General features: G+C 42.7%; 1 protein-coding gene across 1 annotated transcript in view; it reads left to right on the top strand.

Moving 5' to 3' along the window:
* Positions 1–15,156, top strand: part of raraa (retinoic acid receptor, alpha a) — a 143,225-nt gene that overhangs the window by 62,968 nt on the left and 65,101 nt on the right. The window contains exon 4 of the mRNA XM_085361298.1: positions 1,621–2,454. Within this exon, the coding sequence (XP_085217424.1) occupies positions 2,301–2,454 (154 nt within the window). The 5' untranslated portion in view covers positions 1,621–2,300. The remainder of the gene's footprint in view (positions 1–1,620; positions 2,455–15,156) is intronic.

Here is a 15,156-nt window from a genome sequence, read left to right as displayed (position 1 = left end):
TTACGCGATTGCAGCAAGGTTCAATGCAGAATGTATCAAGCCAGTGTTTCGTAATGCGTATTGTTGTGTTGTAGTCTGAACCAGATGCAATATCCTGATGGAGATTGTTACTATGTGACTCTTAACTATTTTTTTTTAGGTCAACAGGGGCTTTAAAAGCAAATAAAACTATACCTAGCTCCCATGGGCTGTAAAGGCTTTCAGGCTCTCATGTGCTCATCTCCTGACCACCATACACACCAGCTCATTGTGACAGAATGACTGCATAGCACTTTGGCCTTGGAAGTCCAAGGCCATGTAGTCTGTAGTGAATAAACTCACATATGTTTGTAAAAATCAAAGAATCACGTGACTAAATATGTTAAGAGAAAAGAACTACTAAATAAAAACTTTCCAATTCTTAAAACTTAAACCCCCTGTTGAGTGTTTAAAACGTTCGTGTAACTGTTCATGTTCACAAACCAACTACGTTGTATACAAATACACAGAAGAAGAAACAGCACTTTTATTTGAAGTAAATAGTTGAATCAATCGCCATCTAAATGGCACTAAGATCAAATGTAGTATGATGATGATGATACAGACAGTGGGGGAACATGACAAGTAACATCAGAGTTATCTATACCAAAGTTATATGGTCTATTTTTTCACCTCATTATGTCGTCCCCCCCCCCCTTTCCTAAATTTGTTATTAATCTGTACATCTGTGCATGCCTCTCCTGTCATATATCCCAGCGCTTTCTGTACACCACACAAGTGGAAACAGGCACACGAACACGTCTGACTTAACCCTTCTCTCTTTACAGGAGTTCATCCATGATGTCGCGGTGTAATTCATGCTAGAGTGCTACATTCCTGCTTCATGCAAAGACACATTCCACATGCTTCTTTTCTTTCTGTGAGGCATCTGTGTGGTTCGAGTTGTTTTACTGCTCCGCATCACATCCACTGACTCATAAAAAGGTCATTATGGTTTAAAAAAACAAAACAAAAAAAGTTTGCTCATTTTATGATGAGCTGTTTGGGATAAATGGCTTTTCTCATATCCCTGTGTATATTGTGATGCTAATGTACCATTCTATGATAATTGTTCTCCGGGTGTGTAGATGTCAGCGCGCTCTTGCCTGCTCACGCTTTCCGTGGTGATTACAGGTCTGTTTGTTCACGTCTCGCTCGTAATTTGGAAGCGAACTCTGCAGCAGGAGTCTCGAGCGGTTCCCAGAAATGCCACCTTGGGTCTCACCTCTGGCTTCTGCAACTGGTGTAATTAGCAAAGTTTTCTTTTGCGGCGCTCTCTTCATTTATGTTTTGGCTCGCCTCCCACAGTATTTGTACTCTGTCACTGTTAATGAGCGAGTGTGTGAGCGCACAAAGCTGAGAGGAGACATCACACACCCACTGCTCGCATCGCAATTTTAACACTCCATTAGATAATTAAGGCGGATGGGGTGTTTTTGTAACGTTTCAGATGAGACATTACCATTAATTAGTGTCAAAAGAAAAGCACTGTTTTGCTCAAACACTTAAGTACAAAGGGAAGTGATCTCTTTACCTTGCCACTGAAGCACTAAATGATCTCCTTTTCTCTCTCTCTCTCTCCTTTTCTTTTTTTTTTCTTAGACAGAGGCTCTGCAACTGCGAACAGGGGGCCCATTCAGGGAGAAGAGCTTTCTCCTGGCATCATGTGATCTGCACTTTTCCTAGGAGCGCTCTGCAGTTGAAGAGTGGAATGACGTCCCCGTGAAAGCATCACAACCACTAGCACCCCCATCACCGCCATTGCCGCTCCTGACTGTTGCCATCAAAGTGCACCTCTTCTTGACTCAACTTGCCTCCTGTCTTTCTCTGCCTTCATCTTCGAGATAAGGAATGGCCGCGTTACTTCCCAACGCCTCTTGCAAATAAGACCGTTTCACAATCCCAGAGAAAGGAAGGATAAAACGCTCCACATTCCTCCTTTATACTTCGGCCCCATTTTTCTTTTTTTATCTTTTGTGTCCTTAGTAACTCAGCCCTTAACACACACACAGACACACTCACCCACATACATTCGCTAAACCCAATAGGATTTTGCGGCCATTTTCAGGGCAACCTTGTGAACCTTAAGGAGATATTTTCTTTTTTCTTTTTTTTGCAAACTTTGCCTGTTGGAATATCTTCTTACCCAGCATCCTTATGGGGGATTAAATCCTTACAGGAATCCATACTGACTCCTGACTGTGGCGCTGTTGCCTCTCAGTGAGGGTTTTTTCTTTACCCCAGTGAGGTCTTTTCGTGACTTGTAGGTGGACTGAGCCATCATGGCTGGGAAGGGCAACCCGGTGCCGGGCCCCCACCTCAACGGCTTCCCCGTGCCCACCTACTCCTACTTCTTCCCCCACATGTTGGGGAGCCTGTCGCCTCCAGCCCTGCCGGGACTGCCTCTCAGTGGATACAGCACCCCCTCACCAGCCAGTGAGTAGAGTTTGAGCAACTTTTCAGTTTTCTCTGCGTTGGTTCGCATTTTGCATGTGGAAGTGTTTGATGCTCTGGCTGTTGTGCAGGTTTTGAGTGACAGGAGGTATGGAGATTTACTTTCCTTTGTGCGTGTGTCCTGGTTTCTCTGCGCCGCTGTGGCTCACAGTTTCCGGTACAGCTCGCCTGCTGTGTGTATTTGCGTACATACTCGTATGCTGGTAAAAAACACTTTCATCTCGTCCTGTTTAGATCATTCTTGTTTGAAAGGTGTGTGTGTGTGTGTGTGTGTGTGTGTGTGTGTGTAAGTGTGTAAGTGTGTGTTGGTAAACAGACACACACACACACCCACATGCCCATGTCGCCTCCAGCGCTGTCCTTAATTTACAAACCCACACACACACGCATTGCAACGTCAACATAGATCACAAGGAAATGAGGCAGGACAGCCAGAAAGGAGCATTGTTCATTTGGGGAACACACATTTGGCAAGTGTTCCGAAAGTAAATCTCGGAAATACTGCCGCAGACAGCGTTCTTCTTATAACTTCTTTATTCAATCCATCAAAAGCTTCAGAGCGAACTGGCAGTGTTGCTTATTAAAGTAGGACTTGGTGGAAAAAGTACTTGTTCAGAAGTAAATTAAAGTGTTAGTGGTTTATTAATTCAGAAAATGGAATGGGAAATATGGTTAATTGTGAACAGTGGTAGGAAATAGAACTTCTAATGTTGAAGATTGTAAAATCTTCATCATTTTTTTTTTCTCCAAACTAGTTATGTTATGTTATAGCTGTTTTTTCCACAGCTTTGGATTCAGTATTTGGACTCAGTCAGGCTCAGTCAGGGGGAACAGTGTTGGTGGGTTAGTTAGCGGTTTGTGGGTGTCAGTTAGGATAAGATATTTGTGCATGTGTCCATATGTGCGTGCAGGCTTTTCTGGCATTCAGAGGTTTCTCCTTAGTTTCACCACATTATGGTGGTGCTGTGATTGGCACTGATAGGATGAAGGTCCTGCATTCAAATCTGCTGTTATATTATATTGAAAGCTAGTTCTAATTTGGCAATAGGTGTGAATGCCCTCTGATAGACGGGTCCAGGGTTTATCCCATCTCTCACCCTGTGACAGATAGGATAGCCTCTAGCCAAAGATGCTGGCGTATAACTGCAGGAAGAAATTGTTTGTTTTTTTGGGTAAAAATTGGAACGCAAAGGTTAGCTGTGACTGAACTTTCAATACAATGTGAAAGAAGACTGAAAATGAAGATTGAAAAATGCTAGAATCAGTCACCATATATCATTGGGCAGCCATTGTGTCATTTAATCTTTAAGAATACATCACATTTTTCAAAGGTCATCCAAAGAATTTTCTCAGAGCATACTGAAGTATTTCGACCTTCAGTCTAAGACAAATACGCTGAAATAAAACAAAGTACAGGGAGAGCTGGCAGCTTTCAGAGTCTCACAGTGTTGTTGTTCTTCAGTTATGCTAATCTCCAGTAAAGGTTGAAATGACTGCAGTGGTTTGACAGATTTATCATTTATCTTAAGAAAGTCAGATTTATGCACTCTGTACAGTTTGTATACTTGATCTGCAAAGTAACTTGCAACTACAGATCACAATATTGTGAATTATAGATGATTATAGGTTGGTGGAATTACAAAGGTAATAGATATGTATGGTAAATGGACCACCACCACTGTTTACAGAACAGTAATGCGCTTGGACAATCTCTTAATGTGCTAACGTAGAGGGAGCAACAGAAACAATAACTGAAGCAATGAAGTCGGTCAGTTTGTGTGCATTAGTGTGGACAAAGCTGTCAAACCCTGTGCTCACTCGCACAGGTTCAGAGGGGGTCAGCGTATTGACTTTCTATCTGCTGGAGCTTGTGTTGGCAGTCAGGGTGGAGGGAAGTAAAGAACAGGCCGTGCCCAGCCCAGTCACTCCCACTTCCCCAATACCAGATACCACACCTCACCACATAAACTGGAGCGCTCGTCAGATTCCTCTTTTTTTCTTTTCTTTTTTTTTTTAAAACGCTCTTTGCAAGCGTGCATGCGTGTGTACATTCCTGCATGTGCGTCTATGCACGTCCGCGTGTGTATCCCTTGTCCCAGTGTTTGCCATGTGGGGCGGCAAGATTTCTTCCGTTTTGCCTGGACAAACATTTCCTGTCAGTAAACACTGGAGAGCCAGGGACACCACAGTTTCCTGACGTGCATGAGTACACATTCGCACATGCACACACGGACAACATAAACACAATCTTTGCCCTTCATGCTGGCTCACTTTCTCACTCGTGCTCTGCCACGCATGTAGATAACTGCAGGCATAATTCACACATGCTCATGCTTTTCTTTCTTTTTCCTTTCCTTCCTTCCTCACCCATGCACACACTCGCGTAGCACACATAAACATCAACACACACACACACACACACACACACACACACACACACACACACACACACACACACACACACACACACACACCAGCTAAGCTCCCATTCAGTACTGAGCACTGAGGAAAGAAGAGGGGTTGCTGAGGAAGACGGAGAGAGTATTTGGAGCTTGAATGCAGGAGGAGAGGAGGGATTTAGAAACTCTTCACCTAAATGCTAATAATTACACGCATGTATGTTTACACTCATACATGTTTGAGCAAATAATGTGCTTTTTCCCCCTTTTAACTGGAAAGTTGCTTACAGCTGGCCAGATGAATAGCTTTGACCTTGTTAAAATTTTCAAGGTCAAGCTTTGTAGTTGTTAACACAGAGCTCAGTTATGTTTTAAAGCTTCATTATGTTCGCAGCTGGGAATGAACGACAGCTGTAAACAGAATGAAAATCATATCTGATGATTAGCTTGTTTCTAGATCGTCCACAGACATGACTTTGGGGTGCAGGGATTTTTTTATTAGTGCAAATGCTTAGCTGCTGTTCTTATCACCTTTGTGGCAAATAATTAGCATATTTTATAACATTATTATTTGAATCCTCGTGCATTATTTTCCACACATAGGGTCAGATTGGCCCTTGATTTAAATCAAACACACAAACTGAATTATTAACGTTTGCGACATTGTGGTAATATTGAATGCTGAAAGAAAGCATGCTTATTTTCTGCGCTTGGTATTGAAATGGACTGACTGAACCGGCTAGCCCCGGCCTCCTTTCTCATCTTGTTTCCTAACCAAGACATGTCATTCAGTTAACTCTCCAAAGAGGAGCCCTACTGGTGGTCTAGACCAATTGCAACATTTATGAACAGCAGGCTGGCGGCAGTTCTAGCTCTGCTCTGAAGACCTTTTTGGAAATGTTCTGCCACTCTATCTACAAACTGGAGCAAATGAAGTAGATGGTAATCCTTGCAGAAGAGCAAGGATTGTCGTCGTCAGCTGTAGTCGAAAGATCCTGCAGTTAGAGTCTTTCTGAGAAACTCACTGGATAAGCAGCTGATTAATATCACTCTGCAATGTTTTGTTTCCCAAAGTATTTATGAGTCAATATTTGTAGAAGAACACAGTGTGACGAGAAGCTGATTGCTACCACCTGTTTGCATCCTTAATGTGTTTTTGGTCCAGAAACACCTGCATTTTTCTTTTTGTTCAATTGCACTCTAATCGCTGATGTAAAAGACCGTCATTAGAAATTCTTGAAATGAATAATGGTGAATAAACAGTCATGAATCCAGGACTTGGCATATGGTTTAAAGCGGAAATCATTTACAATCAAAAGCTTTTCGAGTACTTTCGCTTAAAAAAAAAAAAAATTCTGTCTTTTCTTTCTGCTTTCCTCCCTCTCTTCACACTCCTCCGCCTCCCCTTCCTCAGAGTCGGACATCACTGAGAAAGGGGAGGCTAACTCTGCCAGTCAGCTCTGGTCTGTTGTGGTTTTATTTTTTTTGGTAAACCACAACAGGCCAATTATTTGGACCAAGCACAGCAGGAGGGTTAATCTCAGCTTACAGCTCATCTCTCTCTCCCTCTGTCTTCAGAGGGTTACGCACTGGAGCAGATCAGTTTCAGATATTGATAATACATTTATAGCCTGCAGCTTTATTAGTTAACGGAATATTATGACTATGGATTGATCCCAGTCACGCAACCAGGAACTTGCACGTTGCTGTATTGAACAGTATGTGCTCATTACATGCACGCTCAAACATAGGCACATACAGCACACCTCTCATTAGTGTTTTTGATTAAATTCCTCTCACTGCAGGCCTGTATGAATATGGAAGTATCCGGCATTAACACCTGCAACTATCGATCCCGTCATTATCATTTAAGCCTTCTGCTGTCTGTCACCAAGCTCACTAACACTGTACTATTACATTAGCGCAGTGTTATGAGTGATCATAATGAATGGAGCCAGCTTCCTACCTGCTGCCGCGATGGACTAATTGGCTTTTCCCCACAGAGCTCTCTTGTTTCAGCAGCCACAGTAATTGCTTGGTACAGGAGCATTTCCTAGGATGGCTAACCCGTACCAGCACCATCTCGTTTGACTTATTAGAGGGTGAAATGGCATTTATGAATGTACTTTGGGGCCAGTAGGAGAAATACTAAAGGATATTTTCAGACCTCAAGGAAGGTTATATGTGTGTGTGTGTGTGTGTGTGTTTTACCCATCCCATTAAGCAGCCCGTTGCGGAATGTACAAACCACGAGCAAATATGGATATGGTAATACTGGGCTGTGTGTGTTGGTTTCTGGGACAGACAGGTGGTTCCTCTCTGCGATGGTGGTCTGCAGGAATCAGAGGGCCGTGTCAGTGCACTCCATGGGTGGCAAACACAAACGCACACAAGCACACACTTTCACACACACATAGCTTGTGTGGAAGGGATAAGTGTAATGACAGTGAGAATCACCTTTTCTATCAGGTTACCAGGTGCCAGCTATTTAGCTCCTTCGGATAGACACACACAAAGACTCTTACATAGAAGCAGTACCTCTGGAGAGCTGCTTGTCATTATTGGAAAGTCATTTGAGGGGTGCCAATACTCTGACGGTGGAGACGCGGGCTTATTAAACATGGTGTGTAAAACACATCCAGCATGTCAGCAAAGCACTTGTTCACCCCAGCTTAATGACCTTGTTAATTAACTGCTCAACACTTGGAGGTTGAAAAATGAGCACAAGGACTATCCTATTCTTAAGTTTTCAAAGAAGCAATAGTCTCTGAAGGTACTTTGGGAGTAGTTAGACTAATTCAGCGGGCTTTATGGGTTATTAATATTACCTTTTTTTTTTTTTTTAAAGAAAAAAAGCCATTTTCACTTTGCTTTTGTTGAGTAACAACACATTTAATGTATAACAAACTTTGTGCTACCTTGTAACGTATGATAAATTAGTGATCAATGGCATCTAAATATAGGTTCAATGAGGCGTTATAGGCCTATCCTAGTATCAAGAGCATGCACAAGATCAAAAATATCAATGGCTTTTATTGGCAGCTGCCATAATCTACTACTGATGTTTCTGTATATGATCGTGTGTTAGGGAATTCACCGAATGAGAGTGGCCTCCTTATTGTGTGTATCAAAATGAGCTTCTGGGCTTTGTTCATTAGGATTGCAAGGACAGGAGTGCAACAAAAGAGTGCCCATTTTAGGAGGGAAATAAAGGGCAAAAAGGAGCAAGTGGAGTTTGTTTTGTTTTATTTCTGTCTAAAAAGGAAAAATATGAAAGGCAGGAAATCAGTGTTGCTAGCTTGCACGTGTGCTAGGAGTAAGAGCCACAGGCACACATACTTTTGGCAGCAACCTTGTCTTGTACAACCATCGTGCACCAGAACACCTGCGAGTTTAGCCAACGGGTACGCACTAGGAAACCCATCACCCTCGCTGTTAGTGCGCTTGCCTTTCCATGTGTTCGTCCTTCCTCGCTCCCCCCACCCCCGTTCTTTTTTTTTTTTTTTTTTTTTTTTTCTGGCTCCTGCTCGTCGTCTTTCAAACCCCTCTTCAACATTTCTCTCCCCTCCTTCCATTACACCTTTCTGCACTCCCTTTTCTTTCTTCATACCTGCACTCCACCCTCCTCTTCATTCACCACATTTTTACTCCTATCCCCCTTTCTTCCCACCCTCCTTTTCTCCACCTTAGGACTTGACAGAGCTATCATTACCATGCCACCTATTTACTCGCAGGCTGTTATTTTCCATTTGCTTTGAGGGGACCTGGGGCCAAATCCCTGCCCACAATACTTGATCCTAACCACAGGATTTATCCCCGAGTAGCTTGGCAAGTGCGGTCCACTCCCCAAGCTCCCCCCCTTCTTTTTATTTTCTTGTCCTCTCTCCTTCCTTTTTCTTTTGCTTGCTCTCTTATTCTGTCTTTCTTTCTACAGGTTTTTCTCTTCCACGGTTGCTTATGCAAATACAGGCCCTTCTTTTCAAAGAGCTGTCTACCAGTAATCCGATGGATGGCTCCATTTTCCCAGTGCTGCACACACAGACAAACACACATGGATTGCATACAGTGTTAGGATACAAGGACACATGCTATCTCTCAAACATTCGCTCCAGTTGCCGCATTCATGCACTCATGCATGCAGATCCACATACGCATACAGTGACACAAGCAGGGAGAACCCCCCTCCTCTGCAGCATGAGTGTTATATTTTGAGTAGCTGTAGTAGGGCCATAACAACTTCAAAACCAGCAGGCTGTCGCCAGCAGCCATGCAGCACTCAGTTGGGTAAACACTGGCATAATCTAAATCTCTCTGTGATGCTTTAGTGCAAGGATCTTTATTTCTGCTCTCTTCAAAGGCCCCTGAAGGAAGTCAAGACAAGGGTAAAGAGATAAGAAGTCCCTCTTTTTCCCCTCCCTCCTTTTTCTCTCTATTCTTCTATCCTTTCCCTCAACCTACTCTTTAAATGACCCCCTTCTCTTTCCTTTTATCTCTCCTCCCCACCCTTTCCACACATGCGCACACATATATCTCTATCTTCTTATGCCCTTTTTGCAAAACGCATAGCGCACAGCCATAATTCACACTGCTGCATACATTCAAATGTCAACGACTCTCTCTCTCACAGGCATCATTCCTCTATTGTCCTTTCATAAGCGGTAGGAATGACGGCATCTGTAAAATATAGGACAGTTACCTAATAGAGGAGACGAGAGAGGGAAGAAAAGGAGAGTGGCAAGGAAAGGTGGCGAGAGGTTGTGCAGGTCTGCCCCGCACCGCTCAGAAAGTGATTGAATTATCAAGCAGGGCTTTTGCTTGTTGTCCAAGAGGGTTTCAGAGGGGAAAGCCCTTTTCTCAGCAGCTAATGCGCTTTTTCAGCCTGGCACAATGGCTAACTGTGTTGTGGAGAGGGGCTAAGAGAGCTCTGTTCGCCCAGAGCTCATGGGGCCACCAGCTCTCTCTTGGCACTTCTCTAAGGGGCCTCTGGCCACACTTAACCTCATGGCTGTCTGCTAGCATTAACACATAACCTCTTCAGAGTGGAAAGATAATGCACTTGTGACAACATTAGCACATTACAGTCCTAAGTGTACCACGGGTTTGCTAATGCAGAATGAATTGTGCTGTCTTTAGATACTCATTAGCATTCCAGAGGTTTGTGGAAACGCATGCTTAATGATCTCTCGACCTTCCGTGTCCTCCTGGGGTGCCAGCAGCTTGTTTTTCCAGTTATGTCCTTTTTAAAAAATGACTTTGACTTATAGATCGCAACCCCTTTTCTGGAGTCAGATACTGGAATAGGAACGCAAGGTAAAAGTTGTCAAGCTGTGACTGCAGCTCTTTTTTTTTTTTAAAACAGAGAACATTATGACCTGGTGTCATTTCTAATAGTAACAATAAATCACAGGTTATATGTTATTAAAATTAAATTGCACAGTACCTTTTACAGTGTTTACCACATACCACACCCTGTGTCTTTAAGCCCTGTGTTAGGAAAAGAAGCAGATATTCAGGACTGTAATTATTGCTGGTGTATAGAGGGGAAAGAAACACAAGCATATGTGCTCCAGACGGGATTAAAATCAGCGATCAGCACATGCAATATTAAAATCAACAAATCTCTCTTACAGAAATAAATTCCAGCTGCATGAGGCACAGATGTTGGGTGTGAATTCATAAATCCTTCGGGGTCTGCAGGTTATCCAGTAAAATTAAAGGTTGTCTTATATTTGGCCCTTTTTGTTCTCCCTGTTTGGTAAATGATAAATGGCCTGTATTTATATAGCGCTTTACTAGTCCCTAAGGACCCCAAAGCGCTTTACATATCCACCCATCCACACACACATTCACACACTGGTGATGGCAAGCTACATTGTAACCACAGCGACCCTGGGGCGCACTGACGGAGGCGAGGCTGCCGGACACTGGCGCCACCGGGCCCTCTGACCACCACCAGTAGGCAACGGGTGAAGTGTGTTACCCAAGGACACAACGACCGAGACTGTCCAAGCCGGGGCTCGAACCGGCAACCTTCCGATTACAAGGCGAACTCTTGAGCCACGACCGCCCCATCGTTGAACTCACAGCAAAGAGCTGAGGAGTGCTTCTTCTTTTGAATATGATATTAAATCAAATTCTTTAAGTTAGTTTAACACTGAGCAATCTTTTTTTTTTTTTTACTGATCAAGCAATTTATATCTAATTCAAACAGAAGATGTTCAGTCACACAGATATTTAAGCGTCGTCTAACCCAACTAATGGGTTTATATTGTAACTCGTTATATAAGACAGTGCAAATTACTTCTAAACCTGCAAATTATGGTGTGATGGGCCATACATTTTTGTGCTGTGGTCTCAATGCTCCATTTTTCGTTCTCATTTTCCTTTTACCTCTCGCTCTTTTGCCTTCATTTTTCATCTCTCTGATCTCTCTTTTCATTCCCTGCGTCGTTTTCTTTTCATCCATAGAAAACAGCTGTTCAGCAGGTAGCCTGTGATTAGTGCTACGAGGCACCTGAAACTTGCCCTGGCGTTTGACAGCCCTTTCAGGCCTCACACTCCTTTTATCATCGTGGTCCAGTCTTCCTTCATTTCACAGAGACATTATGCGAGTGCGCTAAGCGGACGGAGAGGATGTGATTAGTGACACCGCTTTGAAATGGCCTTCTAAACAACTGGTGTGCATTATGCCTTGATTAGTCCCTTAATTTGATCTCATGCAACAAACAGATGTTCGCTCAGTCTCACAGTCATACCAGCCACAAAATTGTCTGCCAGGATTGTAACAGAAGCCTGTTTTGCACAATAACTCTCACTGCCATAACCTAATTATTCTGAGCAATGCCACAAAACATGAACCGGCAACTATAAAACATGCAACACAGGGACACCAGTCAACCCGACATGCAGAGCACTGAGTGGATTAGACTGTGCAGGGTTTTCAGTGCAGTTTGATTTGATGGACTTCCACAGCAGTCACAATGATCAGTTACTGCCAAGTTAAAAATATCAGGTATCAGTTTGGATGGATTGTAGCACTTCTTTTTCTTTTAATCTTCTAATTCTTGCAAACAGGGATGTTTGGTGGCACACGGTTTTATGGATCTTGTCTCTTTTAGTTGTTTAAGCTTGCACAATACACATCTTGACCAAGCACCAACACCACAAAATTACACAAAAGCAGCCAAGTCTTTTAATCAGCTGCTTGGTTTGTGTATACTGTGTGCTGAAGAAAAATCTGAAACAGAGAAACTATGTCCCACAGCAATGCAATCAGGGAAGATTATGGTTTGTCATCTGAAATACTCATCTGAGCATTAGATGCCAAGCAGGCTGTAGTTCAACAGTGATCAGCCTGTTTTATGTTTGTAGAAGTGTTTTTGTCTCATCACACAGCGGTTGGTCATGTGTTCACAAGTAAAATGCTTTCCACCCGCCTTAAAGCATATGATGTGGTGTAAAGATAGAAGCAAAGATGCATAGACTTTTAGTAAACACTTAATTTTCATCCACCGTATAACTCACTTCTCCCTTCGGAATTTACTTTAAAATCCAATTATTAACATATAAATCTCCACACGGACAAGCCCTCGCTTATAAAGCAGAGATTCTGAGACGTCATCACTGCAGCCGGCTTCTCTGGTCTTCTAACCAGGGTCTTCAAAATGTCCCAGAGGCAATCATGTTTTTGAAGCTATAGCACCCAAACTTTGGTATGGCCTGTGAGATCTCTGATTTGTTTTAAACGACTGCTGAAAACACATTAAGCTATTATAGGTTAGCTTAACTCTTAATCTTCTCCCCTGTGTTTTGGGCCGTAGTTTACAACCATTTGCTTGTAAAGAATCATCTTGCGTGTTCAAACATGTACAAGTATACATTTTCAAACATACGGACACATAAATAACGACATAATTTGTGGCTATATTCATATTCTGAAGTTGTAACTCTGTTTTCAAAAGTCCTATACAAATAATAATTTTTAATTCTATTGATGTGTTTTCTATATATGTATAATTGGCTAATATGATATATCAGCCTGTGGTTGTAGCATATGTCTTATAAAAAAAACATTTTAGGATGTGTTAGATCTATAAAGTACAAATTTAAAGTTATGGATATTCCACTTTATGCATTCTTCTTTTGGCCTGTGTTGGTCATCGTCTGCAGGATCACAACAAAGAGAAATAAATTCAAGACAAAAACACTATGATCCTTCACATATGATTTATCCATTCAGTATCAACTATGAATATCTAAAGCAGCACTTCTCAAAGAGAGGGGGCCAATACTCAAAGATAAAGATTTAGAGTGACACTATATACCTGGAGCCCAAGACCTTGCTCTTTGACCTGAAGATGCCTCTAATAGATTCTTTGAAAGAAAGCTCGAGGGCTAAAGAGAAAGATGGTTAGAGGGAGAGAGCGAATGAAGGTAGTGAAGGCTCCCTGCAGGCATCTTAAATCACAGCAGGCCCAGACTTCACCAAGAATCAGGAGCAGATTCACGCTTTCCACAGATGCCCACCGACTCTTTCACATACCTCCAGCAATATACAGGTGGTGCACGATCTGCAATGAGAAAGTATCCCCATGTAGACAAACGTTTAGCTTCCTCATTCTCCAAACCCCTATAAACTGAGCCGCTGTGTTTCAGTTTCTCAGACGCCTGTACAGCGGTGCAGATGCAGTTTTAGTTACATCAGCTGTTTATGAACTTGTGATTGGAATGTAGGTATGACTCTGTTTACTGTAAACACGGAGAAAGCCTGAAACGGAGTGACGGAGAGATCAGGTTGTGCCACAGATGGGTTTTTGCTGATTCAATATTTACTCATCAAACAGAACTATTTCCTGTAAGCACTTCATGTCAGGCCAAAATCACTCTGTCTCTCAGCACCACCTCTCGCTTTATCTCCTTTTCTCCCCCCCACCCTTGGAGCAGGCTTTCATGTCGCTCCCTTTCATCGTTGTAAACTTTTGCGGGATTTGTTTTCCCTCCCCGGTTTGCTTTTGTTTGTCCGTCTTTCCCAGCGTCTTCTTTCTCAAGCATCAGATTCCTTTTCTCCTTTTTTTCCCCCTGACTGTTGCAAACCTTTCACAGCAACTGTCTTTAAAGAAAAAAAAAAATAGGACATGCTAATCAAGCCGTGTACACAGAGAGTACACAGTGAGTGAGCTGGTTTGACCTGGGGAATTATGTTGCTTTAAATAATACACTAACTGATGTTCCCACGGGCGTGTGCAAGACAAGTGAGTGTGTTTTAGCATTTGATTAAGTCCGGGAAACGTCCACACCTTTTCTTAATTTTGTGTGTTTGAGTTTGCCTTTCTTTTGTCCCCGTGGGCTTGGCCGCTCATACATGAATGGCGCAAAGACAGCGAGTATTTGAACGTCTTTCTGAAGTGCATTAGCCCTGACAGATGTGCCGTCAAAGCCGGAGTCTCTTTAAAACCTTTTGAAAAATAGCCTTTATGTCAAAAGCAGATCGCTTGGACTTAAAGTACACATGGAAAGTAGTGGCGGAGCTTCGGGGGGGGAAAGGTTTTCAGGGCGATATTTTTAAGTCTTTATCGTGAAGGTAGTCATCTGTCTGTCGACACATTGGCGTGGCTGTTTGAACTGTGTGCCCAGGAGCTGACGTAGTTTTCCCCTGTGTCACCTTTACGTGCACATCTGTCCATTTCTTACTTTACTTCCCACCCGAGATTTGCACATTTGGACCATTCTACTGGAGCCTAATAGACTTCTCCTAAATGGGCCGCGAACAGGAATATTCATTGAGATATCTGAATTACTCACAGACCTCTTCCCCCATATTTTTCTTCCTTTTTTTTTCTGGTTAAGTAACATGCTAATCAGTGACATTTAGAGACGCTGGTAGGTAGATTTGTTACTTATGGTCTAAATTAGGGTAGCAGTTTCCCTCGTCTTCATCTTTTTACAAGTTTTTGCTTTTGTAGGAATTTGCTTGTGTTTCTAACATTTTGGCTCCTTCATTGGACGCCCTTTGTCAGGACTACTTCAAGTGTTGTGTTACAGGACTTTGAGAAGGCAATGGATACACACAGACACACACACACACACACAGAAAGGAGAGAGGGAATTTCACTCCTCCTCTCACAGACTTCAAAGCTAGCTGCCCCTTGAGAAACTTCAAACGCCGTGGGGGCCATTAAAAGACAAAAATTATTTTCTGTAAGGTCGTGATTTATTTGATTGAAAAATGAAACCACTAACCCAAAAGACATTATTTTTTCCTTTCCAGGGCCTGCTTTACCAGGCC

This window comes from Diplotaxodon limnothrissa, linkage group LG8 (genome assembly GCF_057381915.1).
Source record: "Diplotaxodon limnothrissa isolate DT_005_m linkage group LG8, D_limnothrissa_male_GT1.1, whole genome shotgun sequence".
Lineage (NCBI taxonomy): Eukaryota > Metazoa > Chordata > Actinopteri > Cichliformes > Cichlidae > Diplotaxodon > Diplotaxodon limnothrissa.
The sequence above is the reverse complement of the archived record's forward strand: the minus strand, read 5'-3'. Positions and strand labels throughout refer to the sequence as shown.